At 39.1% G+C, this 22,139-nt stretch overlaps 1 protein-coding gene across 1 annotated transcript; it reads left to right on the top strand.

The window, feature by feature from the left end:
* Nucleotides 1-2,944: 2,944 nt before the first annotated feature.
* On the top strand, nt 2,945-21,859 carry LOC122782770 (mitogen-activated protein kinase kinase kinase 7-like). The gene is made up of 14 exons (XM_044047281.1): nt 2,945-3,302; nt 3,585-3,695; nt 7,109-7,174; nt 10,663-10,708; nt 11,795-11,933; nt 12,633-12,757; nt 13,118-13,246; nt 15,697-15,827; nt 16,012-16,096; nt 16,175-16,302; nt 16,388-16,523; nt 17,322-17,383; nt 18,984-19,099; nt 19,624-21,859. The coding sequence occupies exons 1-14, from the start codon at nt 3,237-3,239 to the stop codon at nt 19,793-19,795; spliced, it is 1,512 nt and encodes a 503-aa protein (XP_043903216.1). The 5' UTR covers nt 2,945-3,236; the 3' UTR covers nt 19,796-21,859.
* The last annotated feature ends 280 nt before the right edge of the window (nt 21,860-22,139 follow it).

The raw sequence follows: 22,139 nt of genomic DNA, 5'->3' as shown, positions 1-22,139 counted from the left end.
TATATTTGAAACTTGCTGCTTTAAAAGTTACATACTACTTCTTAAATCTATGATAACTTGCACACCTCCCAGCACCAGTACAGTCTGAACTATTATTTTAAATCCACACTAGTGGTACATGGTTCTTGATTGTATATATACAGTATGTAAAGTATGCATATGTTCATGCATTTTACACTACCATACAAGCACTGAGGCTAAGGCCCTGTTCAAACCTGGTATTTTTCTGTCCTGACAGTTGACTGTGATCACTTAGATTTTCCATGTAACTATGCAAACACACACCTGATTTCTGTTTAACCGTTCATTCTACACTTTGGCATTCAACTTTTGTTTCTGGATAATAGTATCCTGCAATATTTATATGCATACTTCTTGTTTATAGTTATTAAGGTTTTTGTTTTTTTTAAAGTTTGTGGTATATTGCATTGATTAGATGGATAATAATTATTGTATCTAATAATCAGGTGTTTAAAATAATAACAGCCTCACAAAAAAGGCTTATTTATCAGCTGCTATAGTTTGTCACTGTTTTCACGGATGTGTTACAGCAATATTTGCCAGTTTTTGTTATTATTTAAAGGTCTATTTTGTAGGCTATGGGGAGCTCTCTTTATGTAAATGGCATATAATAATTGTAATAATATGTTTATAAGTGTATAGAGTAGGCCCTCCATCTTTTTATGCCATTTAGGGAAACAATAGTCTCCTACATGCCAAGGAGGATGATGTGGAGGGTCATTTACAATCTGACCACCAGTAGCGACTATAGCCTCCACACTGAACCTTTAAGTTACAGTTTAGTGTTAGATATGTTGAAGGGAGTCCCATGGACCAGTATTTATCTGGCTGTGTTTGTACTTCCATTGTCAATAATGTTCAGTAATCTGGCACCGTTTACATAACAACATGGCTTCTCTGTTCCATTAGGATGCTTGTTTCTGAGGAGTCATTTTTGTAGGGACTTAATAGTTCATTGATTTTTGTTAAAATGTGAATATATATATGTATAATTTATCCTTTGTGTGTATGTCTGTATAGAGGCCTATGCTGTCGCCATTGGGTAAAATAAAAAAAAGTGTGCATTTTAATTTGTCAGTTTCTTTTGTTTTTCAAGCATTTAAGGTATTATCATCATTTATTGGTGAAGGTAGATGATGCAGCTCTATATCTCTCACCTCACAAGTGTTTTGGAGAACCTATGACGGTTCAGTTACCGTCAAAAGATGTTTAGTTTGTAAATTGTGGGCTGTTGTAAAAACATGGTGGTCCAAAATGGCTGCATTCATAGAGCTGTAAATATGAAAAGGCTCATTTTGGATTAATGGAAAAACTACAATTCATAACAATCCAGGGAGTGCACTATTATGGTTAAGGTTAGAAAAAAACTTTGTTTAGGGCTGTCTAAATGAGTGGAAGTCAATGAGAGTCCTTAAAAAAAGCTCTGCGTGTGTGTGTCAGAAGATTTATAAAAGGGTCGTATTGAGAAGGCCTTTCATCTGAGAACAGACAGTAGTACTCTGTGAGAAGTTTCTACTCTGAAGACTAGTGGAGCTGCTCCAAATTAACCTGCTCCAAAAGACTCCAGAAGATTCCTGACATTCTCCTCAAGGATCTTCTCTGGGTTGGAGGTGAGTTTTAACAGGTTTTGAAAGTGTTGGCATTTATATTCCTCAACCAGCTCTACAGGCTACTTCCAGTGTATTATGAGGGTGGACGAAGCAGCCAGTTCCCTCTGTTTGATGGAAAACATCACCACCATCTACATGTTAGGTTGTTCCAGATTTTTATGGACGGTGAATCTTTTAGCACCACCAATGCCACTATCTGAATGACATGCAAATTTGGATAAGGTCATCATTATATATATCGATCTTATAGTTAGTTCTTATTCATGCTGGGACATCCATGTTTTCTGCCATGTTGACGCCACATCATTGTGTATGTAAAAGTGTATATAGACTGAGAGATAACAATATCACATGTGGGAGATGACAATATCACACGTGGGAACGAGAAACTTCACTCATGGCCAACCTCATTTTCATCTACAAAGTGGACCACCTACATCTTTAATTATTTTATTGGCACTACGTCATATGGAAGTGAATTTAGCTAATATAGTCCCAGAAATGATTAAATGTATGTTTTTTGTCTCCCAAATAGATGTCATAGTATGATGTCCAGAAAATATGTCTTGAGTGATTTTATAGGTACTACATTGTATAATAGTAATGATATTAACAAATGTTCTGAATAAAAATGGCCAAAAATTATGCAAAAGTGTGTTTTTTTCCCAAACAGGAGTAGTATAACGAAGTGTATAGTGTATAGTAATTCACTACAATGAATTACGATGAAGATATTGAACATTTGCTTTGTCAGTGTTGCAATTTGAAGACAGGCCTTGCGTGATGTCATCACAGCAAGCAACACTATACTAAAAAAAACCCAATAACATTAGCAAATATGAGTCATTAATATGTGGCGATGAGATATTTTTTTCCCACAGACATCACCTCCTGGACTCCATAGAAATATGTTGTAACAATGTAAACACATCTAGTATTTATGTCATACTGATTTATTTCTATACTTTTATGTCATGAAAGCAACATGCTTCCATAACCATGTGCCTCAAACTATTGTCAATTTATAGAGATAGTAAAAATATACTACATAACTCCATAGCTAAACAAGAATAAGGAATCAAATATTGAAATACAACATGAAATAATCCAGTTTCAGGGGTTATCGTGAAATACTGAACAAAGAAAGTCCTGCATTCTATAAAAAAATAGTGATTCTTTATGGCCCACGAGAGGGCTGTGGCCCATTATTGAAGAACATTATTTCATAATATGGAAGCTCAGTGCTTTGTCGCCCCTTGTGGAGACTCTGGTGCGTGCAGAAACAAAGCAAAGCTGCATTCAAGATCACGAATCAGTCAGCGCGGTGTGCTTGTGACATTGTTATCAAACAAATCTTTTACTTCACCATCGCTAAACAACATGAAATTAGATCGTTGTTACGTCTCTTCCGGTTTACTTCCTGCTGTGTAGTGAGACGTTCACAAGCCGTGATTAGCCAACAACTACAGCGTCGTGGCTACGGCTGCTACCGCTGCTACCGCTGCTGCTTCTTTTACTTCCTGAATCCACAACAACAGTGTAAAAAGCGTCTGTTTGTAGGAGCCGCAGCTCACACACTTTTTGTCGTCGCCCTGTGCTGCTGTGATGGTGGAGGCTTCGGCTGCCAACCTGTTCGAGGACATCCAGTATGAGGACATTGAAGTGGAAGCGGTAAAGTTAGAGTGAAGCTGGAAACGTTAGCTCTGCAGTTGTTCATGGCCAACATCTGTTTAACTGTCATGTAGTGTGAAAAACACAACGAGAGCTAAAAACGCCGACGTTCTAACACACAATTACACTCAACAGCGTAACAACCAGTGTAGGAGGAGTATACGCATTGTTGACTGTTATGGAAGTGCTGTGTCCTGTATGGTTTACCTGTTGGTGCTGGATAGTTAGTCCAGCCGTCCTCTGTCCTTCTCTGGACACTCATGTTGTGTTGTCTGTCCGCAGGCTGTGGGCAGAGGGACATTTGGAGTCGTATTCAAGGCCGTGTGGAAAGGAAAGGATGTAGCAATCAAGACCATAGAGAGTGAGAATGAGAGGAACGCTTTCCTTGTTGAGGTAAGGCCATCATCAAACCCACTTTCAACTAGTTGTTGAAACTCAAGTTGTTGTTAGGGCCCATGAAAGTGGGATTAAGGCTACTAATTACTGTTCTTCTGATTATTTCTATAAAGAATGGCCTTTTTTGAAGCTTGATTGAGCACACAACTTTCCCAGAATTAAGCAATTGAATTCGATCTATCATTTGTACACCTTATTCAACTGCAACTGTTTTCTAACTTATTTTCTTGAGTAATCGTTTGGTTCATAAATTGTCATGTTATTGTTATGGGAAAGGTTAAAAAATGTTGGTTTTCAAACCACAAGATGAGACATTTTCATGTTCTCAAATGCCTCCCACCCTATAGACTTATGCTGTGTTTTATTTACATCGAAACACCCGCAAGTTCACTACACTCCAGTTGAGAAATCAGAAACACAAATTTATCTTGGGGTAGCCGTTGTTGATGACAATGCTCAACATGGTATTTTGTGCACACAAACAGCAGCATCAGGTCTAAGGTTTTTTTTCAACTTTTTTTCTCCACCTACTCATGTATCAGAAAACCAGGTGTAATTCCTTTACCTAAAGTTTGTAGCCGTCTCATTTTAGGAAAGGCAGAAGATCCATAACAGCTACTACTTCCCTCTTTCAGTAAAATGCACAACACAAAACACTGCTACGCTGACAAAACATGGTTGTATGGGGCTGATAGATTTACTTATCATTGTGTAAACACATTTGAATGTAACAGATATTAATTAATGTTGTAAAGTTACACGCTACGAAAAAATAAATATGGATGTTTTCATGTACTTATTATCTCGATTCAAATGGGAATTCATTCAGGTATTTTTGTCTTGTTTAGTTTGCGACAGAAGTTACATCACAGGCTGTTTTAGGGGACGACATAATTATGAATGGATTCAAAGAGTGTTTGTTTACCAAATACTAAAGCATAAAACAAAATCAGCAACAACAAAAAAATGTGGGTTTCAAAATAAAACATCAGCATGATGAAAAACTAGTATACTCTCCAAGCTCCACAGCTTCAACTAAAGTCTCTCAACAGGCACAGGCAGCATGATAATTATTCAACCACTCAGAAGCTTGCGCTGGCTCCAATTGATAATAAACAAATGAATTGTCAAGCTGTCAGAAATACCTTGCATCAGCAACTTAAACTAGTCATAATACATTAAAAATTAAAATCATTTCACAAATGGCTCCAACAGGCATGGTTTACACTGGATGAGTGTGAGGAGACGTTCCTATTTTTGAGCTCAGGAGTGCAATATTTCATCAAATCACCTCTTTTACAGTATTTTAGTGTCTAGGCTAAATCAGAATACATGAAAAACTTATGCGACAAAGTGATGCTTTCTGTCAGAGATAAATCAGCAAATGAATTAGGGAGACGAGTGAAATGCCACCGACACACTGCCAATGTGAAAACACACCCCCGAGCTAGACGTAGCACCGCAACAATGTACAGGCTCACAATGTGAACTATCTTATCAGTCTGATAATCACTGGAGTGGGTGGCGGGCAGATAAAAAGGTAAAATCCTTAACAATCCTGTCTATGGAATTCCTGTATATGGCATACTTCACTATGCACAGTGTGTAAAATTGTAAACAGCAATCAGCAGCAGCATTTTTTCTGTGTCATGTTGGCTGTATATTTCTTCTTATTTGTTACACAGTTGGAAAACTATGTCTTTGAAATAGCTTGGCTGTCGGTGGTAAATGCATCACTACACATGTGTTGTTAAAACCTTCATAGTTTAAAAGGTCTATAAACTGTCTAAAAAATTACTTATTTAAAATAAAATACCAGTTTGGTGACAACAAAGGCGGGCAAAACCACAACAGAAAGGAGTAAAACAAAAGTCTACACCAAAGAAAAATTTAACTAACAAAATGAGAATAGTTCTTGACAACATTACAAAGTAACACAAAGCGTGAGTGACAGTGGAAGAAGCCTCCTTCCAGCCGGTGCGTTCTGATTGGTCCAGGGAGTCTTCAGGCCAAGTCTCCAATCAGCATTGACCATCAGGTGGACACACGGAGGCAAACCAATCAAAGGCCAGGATCACACAGCTGATGTCTAATGCCTGAGGCAGTAACATATGGTTGTTTCCATTTTTAAAGCATCCATCACAAAGTAAAATGAAACTTGCAGCTTTATCAATGAATTCGATATGGTCAACTATTTTCTACTATTATAATAATATCTCACTGTAAAGTGTAAATTAAGAAATCCTTTATGTACTAGGTACATAACACCTTTCACTGGAAAAAGGTTGTCAGTTCAAAGTTTAGTAATGATATCCTTAATTTCCTACTGTGAAATATTCAATAAAAATCCCAGTAAGGTGACAAAGAACGTTCAGTGGAGTTCTGTTCCTGACCTTCACCCTAATATTCATGTGAAATTTCAAAATAGTTTAATGTATTGAACTATAAAAAATCATGTCCCTGGCCTCAATCACATTGTTTATGTCAAGTTTCAAGCAAATATACTGTAGAATGTATGTAAGTTAAAAGTGATTCGAAGTGTAGGACTTTTGAGGGAAAATGAAGGTGAAGACTGCCCAAATTTTCATGAACAATGTGTTTGTGTAAATGTTTATGAAAGTCTTACTGTGGAATTTGTGAGACCATTAAATTTAAAGCCAGCTCATTGATCATTAATAATGTTCTCTTATGATATACTTTCAGAAGTAATGTAAAACTTTCTATAGGTGTATGTGTATTTCTATTGAGTGTATTTAAGTCAAAGTGTTCGTAGTTATTCATAATTCTCAAAACTTCAATTGAAGAAATATTAGAAAGGTGAAAAATAACACTTGGCTGGATTCTGTTTTTGTCCTCCCTACATTCCTCATGTTAAAGACAAAGTATGCTAAATTATTTTACTGATAGATCATTGTTCAAATTAAGTCTTTAGGAAATTTTCATGGATATATATGGAATACAATACTTAAACATATATAGGACTGTACAAAGTTTTTATAGTGAGAAATAAGGCTGCAACTAATGATCATTTTCATGATTGATTAACCTGTCGATTCATCAATTAGTTCTCAAAATATCAGACATTGTTGAGTAGTGTTTCTCAATAATGTTCTCAACTGTCTGTTCACAAACTCAAATTATTAATTTTAAAGTCTTTGTCATGAGCATGGAGCAAAGACACTAGAAATGATTCACATTTTAGAGGCTGAAAAATTAGATAGCATGTTTTAATTATTCAAAACAGCTAAAATCCATGAACTATATCACTCAAAATAGTTGATGATTAGTTTTGTAATTGATTAAAAAAATTCTGAACACCTTAGGTGTATGTTTTTCCTGGTGCTGTACATATGCTGCAGACTGACGGTAAATCATTCTCTCTAACGGCTGTTTTTTCCATCTGTGTACAGCTCCGCCAACTCTCCCGGGTGAATCACCCCAACATTGTTAAGCTGTATGGCTCTTGTGATAATCCAGTAAGTAAACCAGCACTCATCACGGGTCAGTAGCTCTTGTACACACACCTATTCCTATGCCTTATGGTACCTTGCCTAAATTATGGGTGCAACTTCTGGCGCATCCTGTCACTGAAACTAGGAATGGGACGATGCCACTTTTTTGTTTCCAGTACCAATACTGATCCACTGCATCACTAAAAAAACACGCCACAAACGATTCCACTCCTCCACACTTTGTTTACATCTGTCAACCCCATGGCTCAGGTCACGGAGGAGGTTTTGCGATAATTCCCAATGAGAAGTGGAAAGTCCTGCCATGTCTGTGCCTGCCCTCAGCTCACTGGAATGCATACAAACTGTCTGGACCCTCTCCCACCATCGTTGCTACAGTTTACCGTCCCCCAAAACCACACAGTGACATCATCAATGACATTTCTGCCCTGCTCTCTCATTTGTCCACACTCTCACCTAATGTAGTCTCAACATACACATAGTTATCTTCCGCTCACCAGAGACTTCTTATACTGCCTTGAGAGTTTTGGTTTCCATCACATCTCCAATTTTCTCACTCATAAGAATGGACACCCTCTGGATTTAATCTGCTGCCCTGGTCTCTCCGTCTCTCGCCACCCGGACTATTCTTCCATCCCAGATGAACATGTTGCTCAATATAACAACAATTGGAACATCATTCTCAACTCTCTCGCTCCAGTGAAAACCTGGTCTGTTTCCTTCACTCACACTGCCCCTTGGTTTACCGCTGAGCTCCGCTCAATAGGAGCCAAAAGTCAACAGCTTGAGCGTCTGAAAAAGAAAACTGGTCTCTTCAATCTTACACTATATGGACTCAATTTCTCAAACCAAATCCAACTACTACTCCGGCCTAATCTGCTCCAATGTAAATAACACCAAGACACTATAAAATAAAATTCTCCAACCCCCTGACTCCCTACATCCCTTTGACATGGATGTTAGAGGAGGACTGACTGTAGCCTAAAATGAAAATCTCAAAATTAAAAAAAACCACCAGACATTCTTTAATCTATCTGTCTCTAGTGGGTAGGGCTAATCCAACTAGTGAAAACAAGGGGGGCGTTCTCTGAAGACACAGTGTGACCTGCGAAACAGGGGTGCTCTGAAAACACCCCCACTAACACTTGGTACTTTCCTCCGGATGAAATTAACCATAGACTGTATGAAATTAACACGGCAAAAAATCGACCAATCAGAATTTTAGTCGAGCCAGAATTCAATTAAATTTTATTTGTATAGCGCCAAATCATAACATACATTATCTCCAGGCACTGTGCATAGACAACATCAAGGAGAGCAGAGAACCCCAACAGTTCACACAATGAGCAAGCACTAGGCAGAACATATCGACTTGATACATTATGGTTTAAATTTACAGTCCTATTGGTCTCCCTCACAAATCCCTCCATAAACTTCAACTGGTCCAGAATTCAGCTGCCCACATCATCACCAGAACCCCCTCATTCCAACACATCGCTCCCATCCTACAACAACTGCACTGGCTCCTGGTTAATATAAGAATTAAATTCAAATTCTGTACTCTTTCAAGGCCATCCACAACCTCTGACCTCTGCCCGCCTCAGCTCCATTCCACCAGACATCCGCAACACAACCAGGGTGAGAAGAGATCATGCAAAGATTAAGTCTGTGAATGTGTGGACTGATGAGGCCAGTAAGAGACTGGGAAACACTCTGAACAAGAAGAAGAGGGCTTTCACTTCAGGGGACAGAGAGGAGCAGGAGGGAGTTCAACAATAATTCAAGCATAAGATCAGGCGGACTGAGGACAGCTAATAGAAGAAGCTGGAGGGGCAAGACCATCTCTGAGCTAGAGGGACAGCTGAATCAGACCAGTGCTGGGTCAGCAAATTTAATCTGTTTTTCATCAGATTTGATTCTAACCCCACTCCCTCAGCCACCCTTCCTCTCCCCTCTTCACACATCTCCAGTCCAGTGGACACCACCACCATCCCCTGACCATCTTCACCTTCCTCCACACAACTCAACACCAGCCCACCAGAGCTCCCCATTCCCTCCTGCTATCCACCTCTGACAAAATAGAGGACAGTCAATAGAGAACTGTCAGATCTACAGATCAGTGATGATGAATGGATGGTGAACCAGTTCCGACTTCGACACACTGTCCTGTCCACTGTAAGGTACACTCATACAGTGGCTAACACCTCTAACCATTCACTAACCTTTAGGTGACCGTGGATACCTACATAAACAGTGGATAGCCTATATATACCCCAAGCCCACATCACTTCCGACCAATGAATATTCATCTGCTGCATTTTCATGACTATTTTATGGTCAATTATGGGCGTTGCCTGAAGCCCTCAAAAGCCGTGCCACATTACGAGTTGGTTGTGATTCATAAAGAGAAACTGGTGTGTGGTGTGGGTGCCGATGGTTTTATTGATGTGAATATTTTTTTTACCTAGGCAAATCCCATGTTTCCTACGTATGCCAACTTTTCAGGCGCACCTATGCACAGTTTTATAAATGAGGCCCCTGGTGAGGAGGGAACTCAGGCTACTGAAGAACAGGAACTCAGGGACTGTGCTGACCAGCCCTGTGAGGTGGTCATGTACATTTTCAACCTGAGCCTCTGTCTGGAGAAGGTCCCTGTCCTATGGAAGACCTCCTGTGTGGTCTGGGTTCCTAAGGCTACGTACGCCTGCAGGCCAAACATTGGGGGGACCGGCTGCACCGGCCACTGACTCACCTGAAGAATGCTGGAAGCACTGCGAGAGTCATGTTTTTTGACTTCTCAAGCACCAGCACCATTCAGCCGTCTCTACTACGAGGGAAGCTGGAGGGGGGAGGAGTGGATGGACAACTGGCTGCATGTATGATTGACTAACACACAAATAGGCCACAGCATGTGATGTAATACAATGTTTATGTAATGTGAGAGTGAATGGTTGTTCGTCTCTGTGTGTTGGCCCTGCTATGGACAGGGTGTGCAACGTCCTTTCAATCTGTGTCAGCTTGGATTGTCTCCAGTGACCCGCGACCATCATGTGGAGGATAAAGTGGTAGACGATAGATGGATGGATGGATGGACATGCCCCTCCCTCTCTACCAAAGTGTCCCTCTGCTCTTAACATGAATGGATCTACCCATCCTCTCTGGAGGACTCATGGCTCCTGCTGTGATGTCATGTGAAACTGTAAAACTAGTTCACACTACATGATTTTCCGAGTCATGGGAAGGCTGTGTATCCCACACTACTCACTGTCGTGTCATTGAATCAGAAGTATTTGCAGTCTCTGTGATTTCACACTACATGAGTCACACATTACAGGATCTTTCAGCAGCGGGAGCCTCACAAGCATGACTCACCACAAAAACACTAGTGGTCACAGAAAAACATGAAAGGAGGGACAAGGGGAATGAATCAAGAAACTGAAGCATGATTAATGTTCTCAGGTTTATGTGTTTACTCACATGTTTTGTGTTCTCAGGTGTGTTTGGTCATGGAATATGCAGAATGTGGCTCTCTATATAACGGTAAGTCACATGATGTGAGAAACAGACTGTTGAATATCATCTGCAAAGGAAAGTAATTGTTATTGTTAAAAATTACATTAATGTTACATAGTTGACACACATACACATAATAAGAGCCATGTTTTTATGGTAGCCAGAATGTTTTCTTTCAGTATTTGCTCTATTTGTGTATTATTAACACATCACGTTGTCTGTTCATAGTCATATTATCATTTTCTATCTGTTACATCTTTAAATTCTTTTTAATGGAACCCCAATATTCCTTTATATGTTTATATGCAGTATGTGAAATGATGAAGATGATGCATGAACTATGACACATGACATATTCTGGTGCGATCTGTCTAATCCATCCATCTGTCATAATTCATTATAGGATTCTCTGTCAGAATATGCCCCCTCCTGGAGAAAAATACACCTACATAACTACTTTTCACAATGAATGATGTGATAGTATGTAGTACGCCTTCAACAAATTGTATTATCAATTCATCTGTTGATTATTTTCTCTAGGGAGGAATGATATTGGACTCTTTGCTGTTATCCAATAAGCCGATATATTGGCTTATAAATGATATCTGGATATTTTTAGTCTATATCGGGATATAAAGCAGCATACTGATTGTTGTGGATGGAAAGAATATTGTGTATCCCTAATTTTCTCACATATTTCATTAGTTATCTGGTTCCAAATCTCTCCAAATGTCTTTTTAAACCAGAAATAATTCAGTTTTAATTGTTATATAGAGCAAAGAAAAAGACAATATCCTTATTTAGGAAGCTAAAAAATCATGTAGCTTAATTAATTATTATAAACATTTTAACCAATTACTTGATGATGATAATAGTTGAAGAATAATATAATATCGATTAATAATTAACTAATCCTTGCAGCCCTACTAAATAGGGTGTAAAACAAAACAGTACTACTAAATGCCAATAACTTTATAGTCCAACATACACTATAGTGACTGTTTATAGGGAGTGATTAAATTATAATTGTCCTAAAATGACAGCAAACCACATTCATGTGTACATATGGTGTTAACTCATTATTTGCTTGTCTTTCTGCCTCAAATCCCAAAGTCCTTCACAGCACAGACCCACAGCCCCACTACACAGCAGCTCATGCCATGAGCTGGTGTCTGCAGTGTGCCAAAGGAGTTGCCTACCTTCATGCTATGAAGCCAAAGGCCTTAATTCATCGGGACCTCAAACCACCAAAGTAAGACACAACCATCACATGTAGAAGTGATTGAGTCGGGATGTACACGTGTGACTTACCCTTTCACTTCATAAACGAAAAATGCAGTTTTCTCTGAATTTATTACTGTATTTCATATTTCCAAAATGATGTAGCACATTATATTAAACACACAAATATAAAAGGTATGGCTATAGAAACAACTTCTGCTCACTCAGATTTTGAAATAAAAGCTCATAAATAACGAAATCTATGAATGCCACATTCAAGTTCCAGTAAATTCTAAGATTAAATGAACATAAATAACATAAATATGTAAATAAGTTCTGTTTGTTGATGCTGTGATGGACTGTCCAGGGTGAGCCCTGTTTTCAGCTACCCATGTACCTTAAACGAGTAAAATAGTATTAAATTATTCACTAAACCTGTAGTGTAAGGGAAGGCTTTGACTTATTACATGACAGAAAGAGGGGACCTGTAGTTCTCATTTATTTAAACAATTATTATTTCAGCTATATCTTTCCATGCTAGTGATAGGCATCTGTGAATGGCTCCCTAGAGGGACTGATTTAAATTAACTCCTATTAAAGTTAGCGCACATGTTTAAGGTCACAAGAATATGAACTGTAATAACTTTGACATAGTGTCATCATAAGGTCAAAATATAATGCTTTATTCGGTTTATAACCAAGTCTGTACTTTGTGTCCACTCTCTTTCAGTCTTCTCCTTGTTGCTCGGGGGACTGTGTTGAAGATATGTGACTTTGGCACAGCCTGTGATATTCAAACATACATGACCAACAATAAAGGCAGCGCAGCGTGGATGGCACCAGAGGTTTTTGAAGGTGAGCCTCAGGCACTACTCACTTTTTTTTTAGCCTTTTGTTAAATTCACCGGCGTCCTTGAATGCATCTTGTTAACTCCTGCTCTTAGCGCAACACACTGGTGTTTAGAATATTTGAGAAATAGTGCAAGCGAGTATTCCAATAGCATTTTGCTCGGAAGACCCATCTGTACTGTACTCCATACAACCCCAGTTTTAAAAATCTTGAGCTATTCCTTTAAGATACAGGCATTTTGACTCATCTTGGCTACATTCTGATCAGCATATAATGTGGCTGCAGTGTTGCCAGCTAACAATTAACTACATTTTGCCGGCCGATACTGAATAGTAATTACACTTATGCTGGTTTGTGTTCCTCAGGGAGTAACTACAGTGAAAAGTGTGATGTGTTCAGTTGGGGCATCATCCTGTGGGAGGTCATCACACGCAAGAAACCCTTTGATGAGATCGGTGGATCAGCGTTTTGTATAATGTGGGCTGTTCACAGAGGTGAGTGAGGTCCTGGTATTTTTTTTATGGTAACACTGAATCATAAACACAAAGTGTTGGACTCTTGGAGGATAAATAAATATGAATCCGTCCATTTTTCTTAAAATTTCCAATGCTCCTCTTATATGGCTCGTACCTTTGTCTTTTTACGTGGGGCATCTGCTGTTTGCCCGCTCGTTCCCTCTTCGGCATCTTCGTATTGATTTTCTGTTGTTAGATGCTCTGAGTCTTCATTTTCCTCATTTCCAACTAGAGCTGCAGCTAACGGTTATTTTCATAATCGATTCATCTGTCGATTGTTTTCTCGATTAATCGTTTGGTCCATAAAATATCAGGTGTTTGTCAAACCTGGAAAGGATGATGTTCTCAAATGTCTTGAGAACAAGACATTTGTTATCCAGAGCAAAGAAGTTAAGAAAATATTCATATCTAAGAAGTTTAAACAATTGAAAATCTTGTTTTAATCATGAAAAAAGCTTAAAACGATTAATCGATTATCAAAATAGTTGTCGATTAATTTAGTAATCGATTAATAATCGATTCATCGTTTTAGCTCTATTTCCAACCACACTTTCTGTCCATCTAGTTTGTGACTTTGTTTGATAAGAAATCGATCCATTTTCATCCTCCGTGTACCGTCGCTGGCTAGTGAGCTATAATGAAACAGCCTGTACGGGGTTGCCAGTTTTTGCCAGTTTCCCCCTTTTAGCAATATAAGTTAATTTTAGTAAAAGCCTGAATACCATGCGGAAAAAATGCATGCATATGGTAAATGTGTATATCTTAATTTTTAAACCCCCGCGAAATCATCATATACCAGCCCACTGTTTATTTATTTGTCCCCTGACGCTACAAAGGCAAAAGGGCAAATCTGGTAAATTCTGGTCAGTTTTTCACCTTTTCTCTATGGAGTTCCCCCTTGTGTCTACCACTTTATCCTCACTGCTAATGCACCCTCCCTTCCCCTCTCCTCCCCATGTGCATTTGTTTATAACGGAGCTGGCGAACACTAGCCAAGTCATGTCCATGTTGATGGAAGAACAGCCACCCACACAACGAAAACAAACCAGCAACAGACATTGTTCATGAAAATGGTCGAGCAAATGCATTTACAAGTGCAAATACACATAAATAGATCGATAACAGATAGTTTATCCCAAAGATAATTACAAGTGCAACGGCAAGAAAGCCAGGTCGGCATCTGTTTTGCACACTTCTGTGTTTTTCAATTATTGCCAAAAAGATGTCATAAGGACATTATGACTGCCAGGGCAAGTAGAGCAACCGAAGCAAGAACAGAAAAACTTGGAACAGTCGAGAAGAAATCTAATAGTAATAAAAATAATCAAATACAAAAAATTGATAAAAATAAAAATACAGGCCTGGAGGAGAAAGAGAATAAATCAAGGTAAATTAGGAATTGAAAAATCAATAGTTAGAGCGGGGTGGGAGTTATATCAATAAGACTTTTTGGAGCTCCACTGTCCACACTGGGGAGGTTTTCCACCACGTAGTACTTTAGTCACACACATTCATGTACAAAAACACAGTTACAGAGCAGTGATTGAAAAGGCACAGACAGAGTCATATCTGTCCTACATTATCTCCAAAAATATGCTTCCTTGCTGAAGAAGAAAAGGAAAAGGAAAAAATAAAAATACACATGCACACATATCCATGGAGTATAGTACACATATACACAGCCTGTGCGTGCACATGCAAATCCTTCAAATTGTTCCTCAAAACTGGCACTACAAAGAATTAATTTAAAAATCTCAACTGAGGAGCACATTCTTAATTTCCTATTTGCATAATGCCATAATGTATGTATTCATCATACGACCTTTGGCCTTGTATACAATAAACAAAGATATACAGTAAAATCATCTGGGGTAAAGAAAAAATGTAAAAACCACAAATGATATATTTTTTGAGTACTGTACAACAACCATTTAAATGCTCCAAATGCACCTCTATGCTGATCTGGAGCCACAGATTTGCTGGTCCTGCAAATATTTCACAATAAAAGCCAAATCTGCAGAGGTCAGCTATGGTCCACCTGACATGTCATCATCAGCCCATGGCATACACAGACCTACTGCAGAATACTCTGTTTCCCCACTAAGTTCAAGAAAGGATGGTTTACATTTATTTTCCACCTCTTTGATTACTATTTTTCATTCATCATAGCAATCATCCCAATCTTGAAAGATTATGTTTTATAGAATAGACCTATTCAGGTAATCTAATAAATTTACCTGCATGTATTCTAAGACACCTATGATTTAATCAAATCTTATTTATTGAAGCAGGAAATTCCAACAACGGGTCCACAGTATTTCTTTGTGATATTATGATGTCCTCTCAACTCGAATAACGTTAGGAACCAGCGCGGGCAAATGTCTGTGTCAAATGTCAGTCTGACTGTCTGGCTTTATCCTGTGATTCAGGTACACGCCCTCCTCTGATAAAACACCTGCCAGAGCCCATAGAGACTCTCATGACCTGTTGCTGGGACAAAGAGCCCAGCCAGAGACCATCTATGGAGGATGTGGAGAACACCATGAACCATCTCATGAAGGTATTGTTCCAAAGTAGAGTGCTGTTGCTTACAGTAGTATAGTATGTTAGGACACCAGGGTATGGGCTATGATGGGGACAGGAATCAGCAGGACTTTTTTCCCATGTTGGTCCTAACAGACATTATGACTACACTGACCAAATAACCATTTGACTTATTGAACTATATAACTTGGATCTTTCAGTACTTCCCAGGATATGAGGAACCACTCAAGCTCCCTCACCAGTCTTCCCCCAACAGATCTGGCTCTTCATCATCTACAAGCACAGGTATCCGTCATCTCTGCTGCTTTCATCTATGCTTAACAACAAACTGTGGTTTGACAAACGTCTGTTGGCTGGCCACAGGTTCATGTGCGGACTACACCAACAGCAATAGAAGTGACAACAGCTCAGAACGCAGGAACTCGGTGGGCAGAGAGGAGACCCTGAAAAGTTTTGAGAACAAATTTCCTCTTCAGTTCAAACCCATAAAGGTAATACAGCAACACCCTGCTCTTTGTCAGGAGTCTTTTACTTACATTTTACATTACTAACATTTTTTTATACCCCCCCACTCAGACAGCCACATTGCGAACTGGGTTGTCTAAGATGTCCAGCACAGACAGTCAACCAGGATTATCCCAGAGCCCCACCCACTGCACAAACCCTGTTGCCACTGGCCAATCAGAGCTGAGGATGACGATAAGTCCCACAGGTAGGGAGTGTCACAAAAAAGACAACAGTTTATGCTGACGCTACAGGCTGCCAAGCTAATAGCAGTCGACAAGATTTCGGCAACAACTTTAGAATTAAATGTTCTTTTAATTACTTTTTTGGGTTTTTTTTGGGGGGGTGTGAGCCGCTCACTCACATCAGTCTGTCAGAGCAGAAGCTGCACTCACTTAATGTTGTATTTACGTCATAATATCACATCAATATCACAATGATGAAAGATAAAACAGCCTTGGGGATTGATCAAAGTTGCAAAAAACTTGCGGTAATTGGGCAGATATTCAAGGATTACTCCATTAATTGAGAAAATGATCAACAGATTAATCGATTATGAAATTATTATTGTTATGATTATTGTTTTTTTATCTAATCTATCCATCTTTATCTAATTTTGTTGTTATGGCTGGGACTGTGTGTACTACTCACTAAAGTCAAGGCATTGCAGGTATAGTATTTTATATTATATGATAAATATGTAGATTAATATTAGGGCCATCGGTCGTTTTGAGAATTATATCTTTCAGCTCCCATTCCTCGTCTATGAAATGTGTGGTCACTGTCACATATGCCTCCATGGCAACTCTGTCGCTGATGGTCGCGCGGCTAAGCGGGAATAGACAGGCACGTGCTGGCTGCAGCTTTTGCATTCGTCATCACAACGTCCTGTTTTGACCAATATGTTTGGGTCGAATTTTTTGATGCATCGCTGTTGATTGATCGATTGATTGACGCTAGCGTTTCACATTCCTTACTCTGTGTGTGTGTGTGTGTGTGTTTTAAGCTGCCAATGGTGTAGATGGCTCCATTCCTATGGCCTACCTGAAACTGGACCACCAATTACAGGTAAGTGAAATATACATTGACTTATACTGTAATGCTGTTACTGCCTTTGGTAATAATGATAAAATGATACAAAACGATGATACAAAATATTTAAGGGATACTTCAGGGTTTTTTTAAGTCTGATTGTTTGAGTTCCTGACACATGTTCAGAGGTGAGTTTCAAGTCCTTTTACCCAGTCATGCACAAATAGTCACTATAAGAGATCTGTTATTGCAAGGTAAAATTTTAAATAAATGCTGTCTTTTTTAAATACTTCTGTAGTATGAGAGACATTCTCACTTCAGCCGAGAAGATTGGAGTGAATTTTCCATAGATAATGATAATGTGCTTCTAATGTTTGTGAGTTTAATTTAATTCCCACGTTATAATAGTTGTTTATTGTGATGAGTATTGCAACAATTCTAAGTATATGCTGGCATGCACAGGCACAGCGGCATTTCCGGAAAGCTGCAATTTCTGTGTAAATGTTTGTCAGTGTGTCAAAGCCTGTCAGACTAGCTGTCGAACACACTTCAGCTACAGCCAAGGAACACTTCTAGCTCTGGGCACAAAAGGAAAATACAAGTCAACAATGCCCATACCACGATGTACAGTTGGGTGTAGCAACTATGTATAGTTGCTACCCCCTAATGTGGGGCAGTAAGCACCATTAAGCTGGATGCCGACCACGGAGAGAGAGAGACTTCCCTAACGTTCCCTTTTTTTCTTTACATTGATTCGGCTGCTACAAAATACAAAACCATTTGGTTTATTAAATAACATGCTTTTCCCCTATCTGATTGATAATTGATAAATCGAAAAAAAGAATTGACATATTAATCAATTATCAAAATAACCGTCAGGCTGAGTGCAGGCGCCCCTGGTTCTTTGACGGTACCGACCGAATTGCTTCGATACTACCCGGTATCGAAATATGCCTTGTTTTTCGGTACCAAGTTCCGATACCTAGGAGTCAATCACGTGGTCAAGCTCTGATAATGCTGCCAGTGATTGGCTGTAACGTTACACGTGGTTGCAGCGTGCAGGAGGAATACACTGCCGCCCACAGACCGGGTTCACGTGTATCTGTGTTGTTAACTACACGTAAGTATGTTGTGACGAATGGGTTGAAAATGTGGCTCCATTTCAACAAAATGTATACCAATAGTGCACAATGCAATATTTGTAAATTAGATATCGCCACTAAGGCCTGCAACACAAATTTAATGAAGCAGCCATACGTGCACGGCATCAACCTCAGAGCAGAAACTTGCTCAGTATTTGAATGCAAGAGTGGAGCACAGCCGTCCATCTCCTCTCAACATTACAGCTCTACTGTGGACTTAAAATCACCACCACCAGACTCTGCTTCAGCCAGCAAGAGTTGTTTTTCGAATTCAGATGACATCATCACTGATTATTTCTAAGGTACCTCTTATAATCCCACTTAAAAAAACCTGATTTATCCCTTTAATAGCTGTTTTCTTTTGTTATATTGATGATATTTTCATTTTTGTTCATTTACCATATTCCTCTTGAATGAGTGAAACCTGTGTTCTTCCCTTTTTTATTAGATAATGTGATGATGTATGAATCTCTGTGTGGACTCTGTGCTTTCAGCCTCTCACCCCGTGTCCAAACTCCAAAGAGTCCATGGCTGTGTTTGAGCAGCACATCAGAATGGCTCAGGAGTTCCTTCGAGTCCAGTCGGAGATTGCCCACCTTGTTCGGAGGAAGTAAGTCAAGTCACGTGTGTCTTCTTATAATCTTATAATCTTCATCGGAGCTGAACTGCATGTACAGTATATTAAGAGGGATTTGTGAAGGAAACACATCAAATAATCTTTTTGAGCATTGTTGTATTCATGCTAATCGACCACAGCTGCAAAGTTTGTCTGAACCATGCAACTAATTCATGCTGCATTCATTAACTGTACATCAGGAGTGATATCACCTCCAAATTCAACATGTTCCAGTTTATCTTGGGTTAGCTGTTGTTAGCAGTACCAGTGGATAATAACAGCGCTCTACATGGTATTTTTTACACACTAACAACATATTATATTAACGGTCAAAATAGCAGTTACCCACGTAAGTCCAAGTCTCCTATTAGCGACAACTGACTGAAGTTAAAGTTGTAATGATCATCATGTGATGACCTCTAGACTGGAGAACATGTTTTTTTTAAATGTAAAGAGCGGCTTCAGTGCCCTGACAGTAATGGATGAAATAGATGCTTTATGCTGCTGCCTCTGTTCAGACAGGAGCTGCAGTCTGAGCTGGAGCAGGACCAGGGCGAGCAGCACACCTCATCCCGACTCATCCAGGAGCACAGGAAACTGCTGGAGGACAACGGCCACCTGTCGTCCTACCACCAGGGCCTGAAGAGCAAACTGAGCCTGATCAAGGGTCAGAGCCAGCAGCACAGCTAAAGAGAGGACGCTGGACCACAACCAATCAGCAACACCCTCACAGATGATTGGCGTTTTTACTCTGCTCATGTCTGGAGTGACTTTCTCCTTGAAGGATGAAAGGACATCACTTCTCCTGACAGTTAAGTAGAGAGCCCTTTATCCTGAATAAAGAGGATATTAAAGACATGGATGAGATTTTTATATGCATACACGTGGAAGTGCGGTTGTATGAGGTACTGACATATAGTCAGTGAGTAGTCATTGTGTAGTGCCAGGAACCAGCCTGAGACAGGGACACTCACTCTCTCTGAAAACATGCTTTGATGTATGATATTTTAAGAATAAATCTGACGCTTTATCTCGCCATTAAAGAGCCTGTTTCTGATTGGAAACTATAATTTGTACCCCTCACTCTGATCATTGACATCATTGATTTTGTCTGGTCTGTCCACTTGTGTACATAGTGGCCACGCCTCTTGGAAGTGGGAGGTGACTATGCCCTTTCAAGACTCATACTCGGTCTCAAATGAGATCGAGATGCAGTCCGGACAAAATAACAACTTCGAAGTTAATGCTTGTGGCAGCAGTGGACGAACAACTCTTGTTTGGTTTGCCGTGTTCTCTGTGGACTCTGTGGGTGCAGTGTGAGCAGTTTACAAAGCGACGCCCACTTCAGTTTCCTGCTGGAAAAAGGCTGTCTAATTGGCAAGAAAAAGCAGCAAACATATTATTAAGATATTGTAGAAGTAAGCAGGTGTAGATTTTATTGTTTGTTGTTTCCTTTGTGTCCCTGCTTGGCAGCCATGTTTTGAGTACGTGTGAGCCTTTTGCATCTCAGGGTGGTTCTTGGCTCAGTTGGCAAACACAGCACAGTCAGCGCTGACTATCTGTCAGTAATTTGAACAACCACCCACAAAAAACCGATCACTTTCAACCCACCACCAATGCAGTATTTTAAAATAACATTAGGATTAAACCATTGCTCAGTATGGGATTGCAATCGTCAAATCTGATTGAAAGTGGTTATTGTTTTGTTTGGTCAGGATTTGTGTTGTGAAATAGAAACTCTGAAGCAAAGGCAGCTGCCATAACTAAAAGTGTTTTAAGACTCTTGGACTGGGATCTCATAATGTCGTCCATTCCTACAGTGTATCACCTTTACAGTCACCATCATTGCTTAGATTAGGCAAAATAATGAGTATAATAAGTAAAAAATAAAGGGGAAGTGAGGGGGTACGGACCTGGAAATGACTTAGAATGTTATATATATATGTATATATACATACATGCATACATATATACATATATATTAAGATATATTAGGCATAATTCAACCTTAACCTCTGAACAGAACCCACAGAAGTCAACACTTACTGTATTTTCAACTATCTAAAAGGGACTAACTTATGTGCACAGTTAGGTCCAGTTGTCCAGTTTGATAAATAATACAGTAAGTATAATTTCTTCATATGGGATTTAACATAATAGATATTAAACTAGCACTTTTCACTGTAGGAATGGACGCTCTGATGAACTTCGATTAAAGATAGTTTTAGATTTCACTTCCTGGATGGCCTTTGAGCCAACGAGTTTTACTTAGCTGTCCCTCTATTTAAAAAATAAATAAATAAAAAAATAGAATAAAAAATCTCAAAGTGACTACAGTTATGAAATCCTTACTTTTTTACATTCAGGTCATTGCAGCATTTGTGCTGCGTTTTATAAAAAAAAAAAAAAGGTTTTGCTTGATGTGAATGTAACCTAATGAACGACTGTAAAAGGTTGCAGGTTTTCTTATCTGTTACATTTCAGTTTTTTTCTCGAGTTACTTTTGACACTTTTCACAGAGTTATATGAACTTCATTCTCTACTGCACTGTTTGGGTCAAAGGGATTTTCAGCATGCGTTGTACTCTCACTCTATGATGGTGACTTACTTTGCCAATGATTGTCGTTTAAATGCTGCCTTGGGTTGTTCTTTTACATTTTATTTTCACACATGAATTGTTATACTTTCTGTTTTAACATGTACAGACTGTATGTATGTATATGCTTTCATAAAGTAAAGAAAGTGTACTCTGGTTGTCACTGGTTGTTTATTGTGCTGCTCTGATCTCTGACCTTTGTGAGTCTATGATATCTTAAGAATATGGTGCTTTATCTCGATGATATCCTTTTCTGAAATTTGGTCTACTGCTGCTATGGTTGTATAAGGTAAAGCTGAATTAAAGCTTTTCAAAGACCAATATCACAAGATAACACATTTTAACTTAACGATGGAGGCAGCAATGGATTAACAACTACTGTGTGCTGCTGATTTTCTCTATTGGCTTTGGTGTGGGAGTATGAGCAATTTCCAGTCA

This window comes from Solea senegalensis, linkage group LG16 (genome assembly GCF_019176455.1).
Source record: "Solea senegalensis isolate Sse05_10M linkage group LG16, IFAPA_SoseM_1, whole genome shotgun sequence".
Lineage (NCBI taxonomy): Eukaryota > Metazoa > Chordata > Actinopteri > Pleuronectiformes > Soleidae > Solea > Solea senegalensis.
The sequence above is the reverse complement of the archived record's forward strand: the minus strand, read 5'-3'. Positions and strand labels throughout refer to the sequence as shown.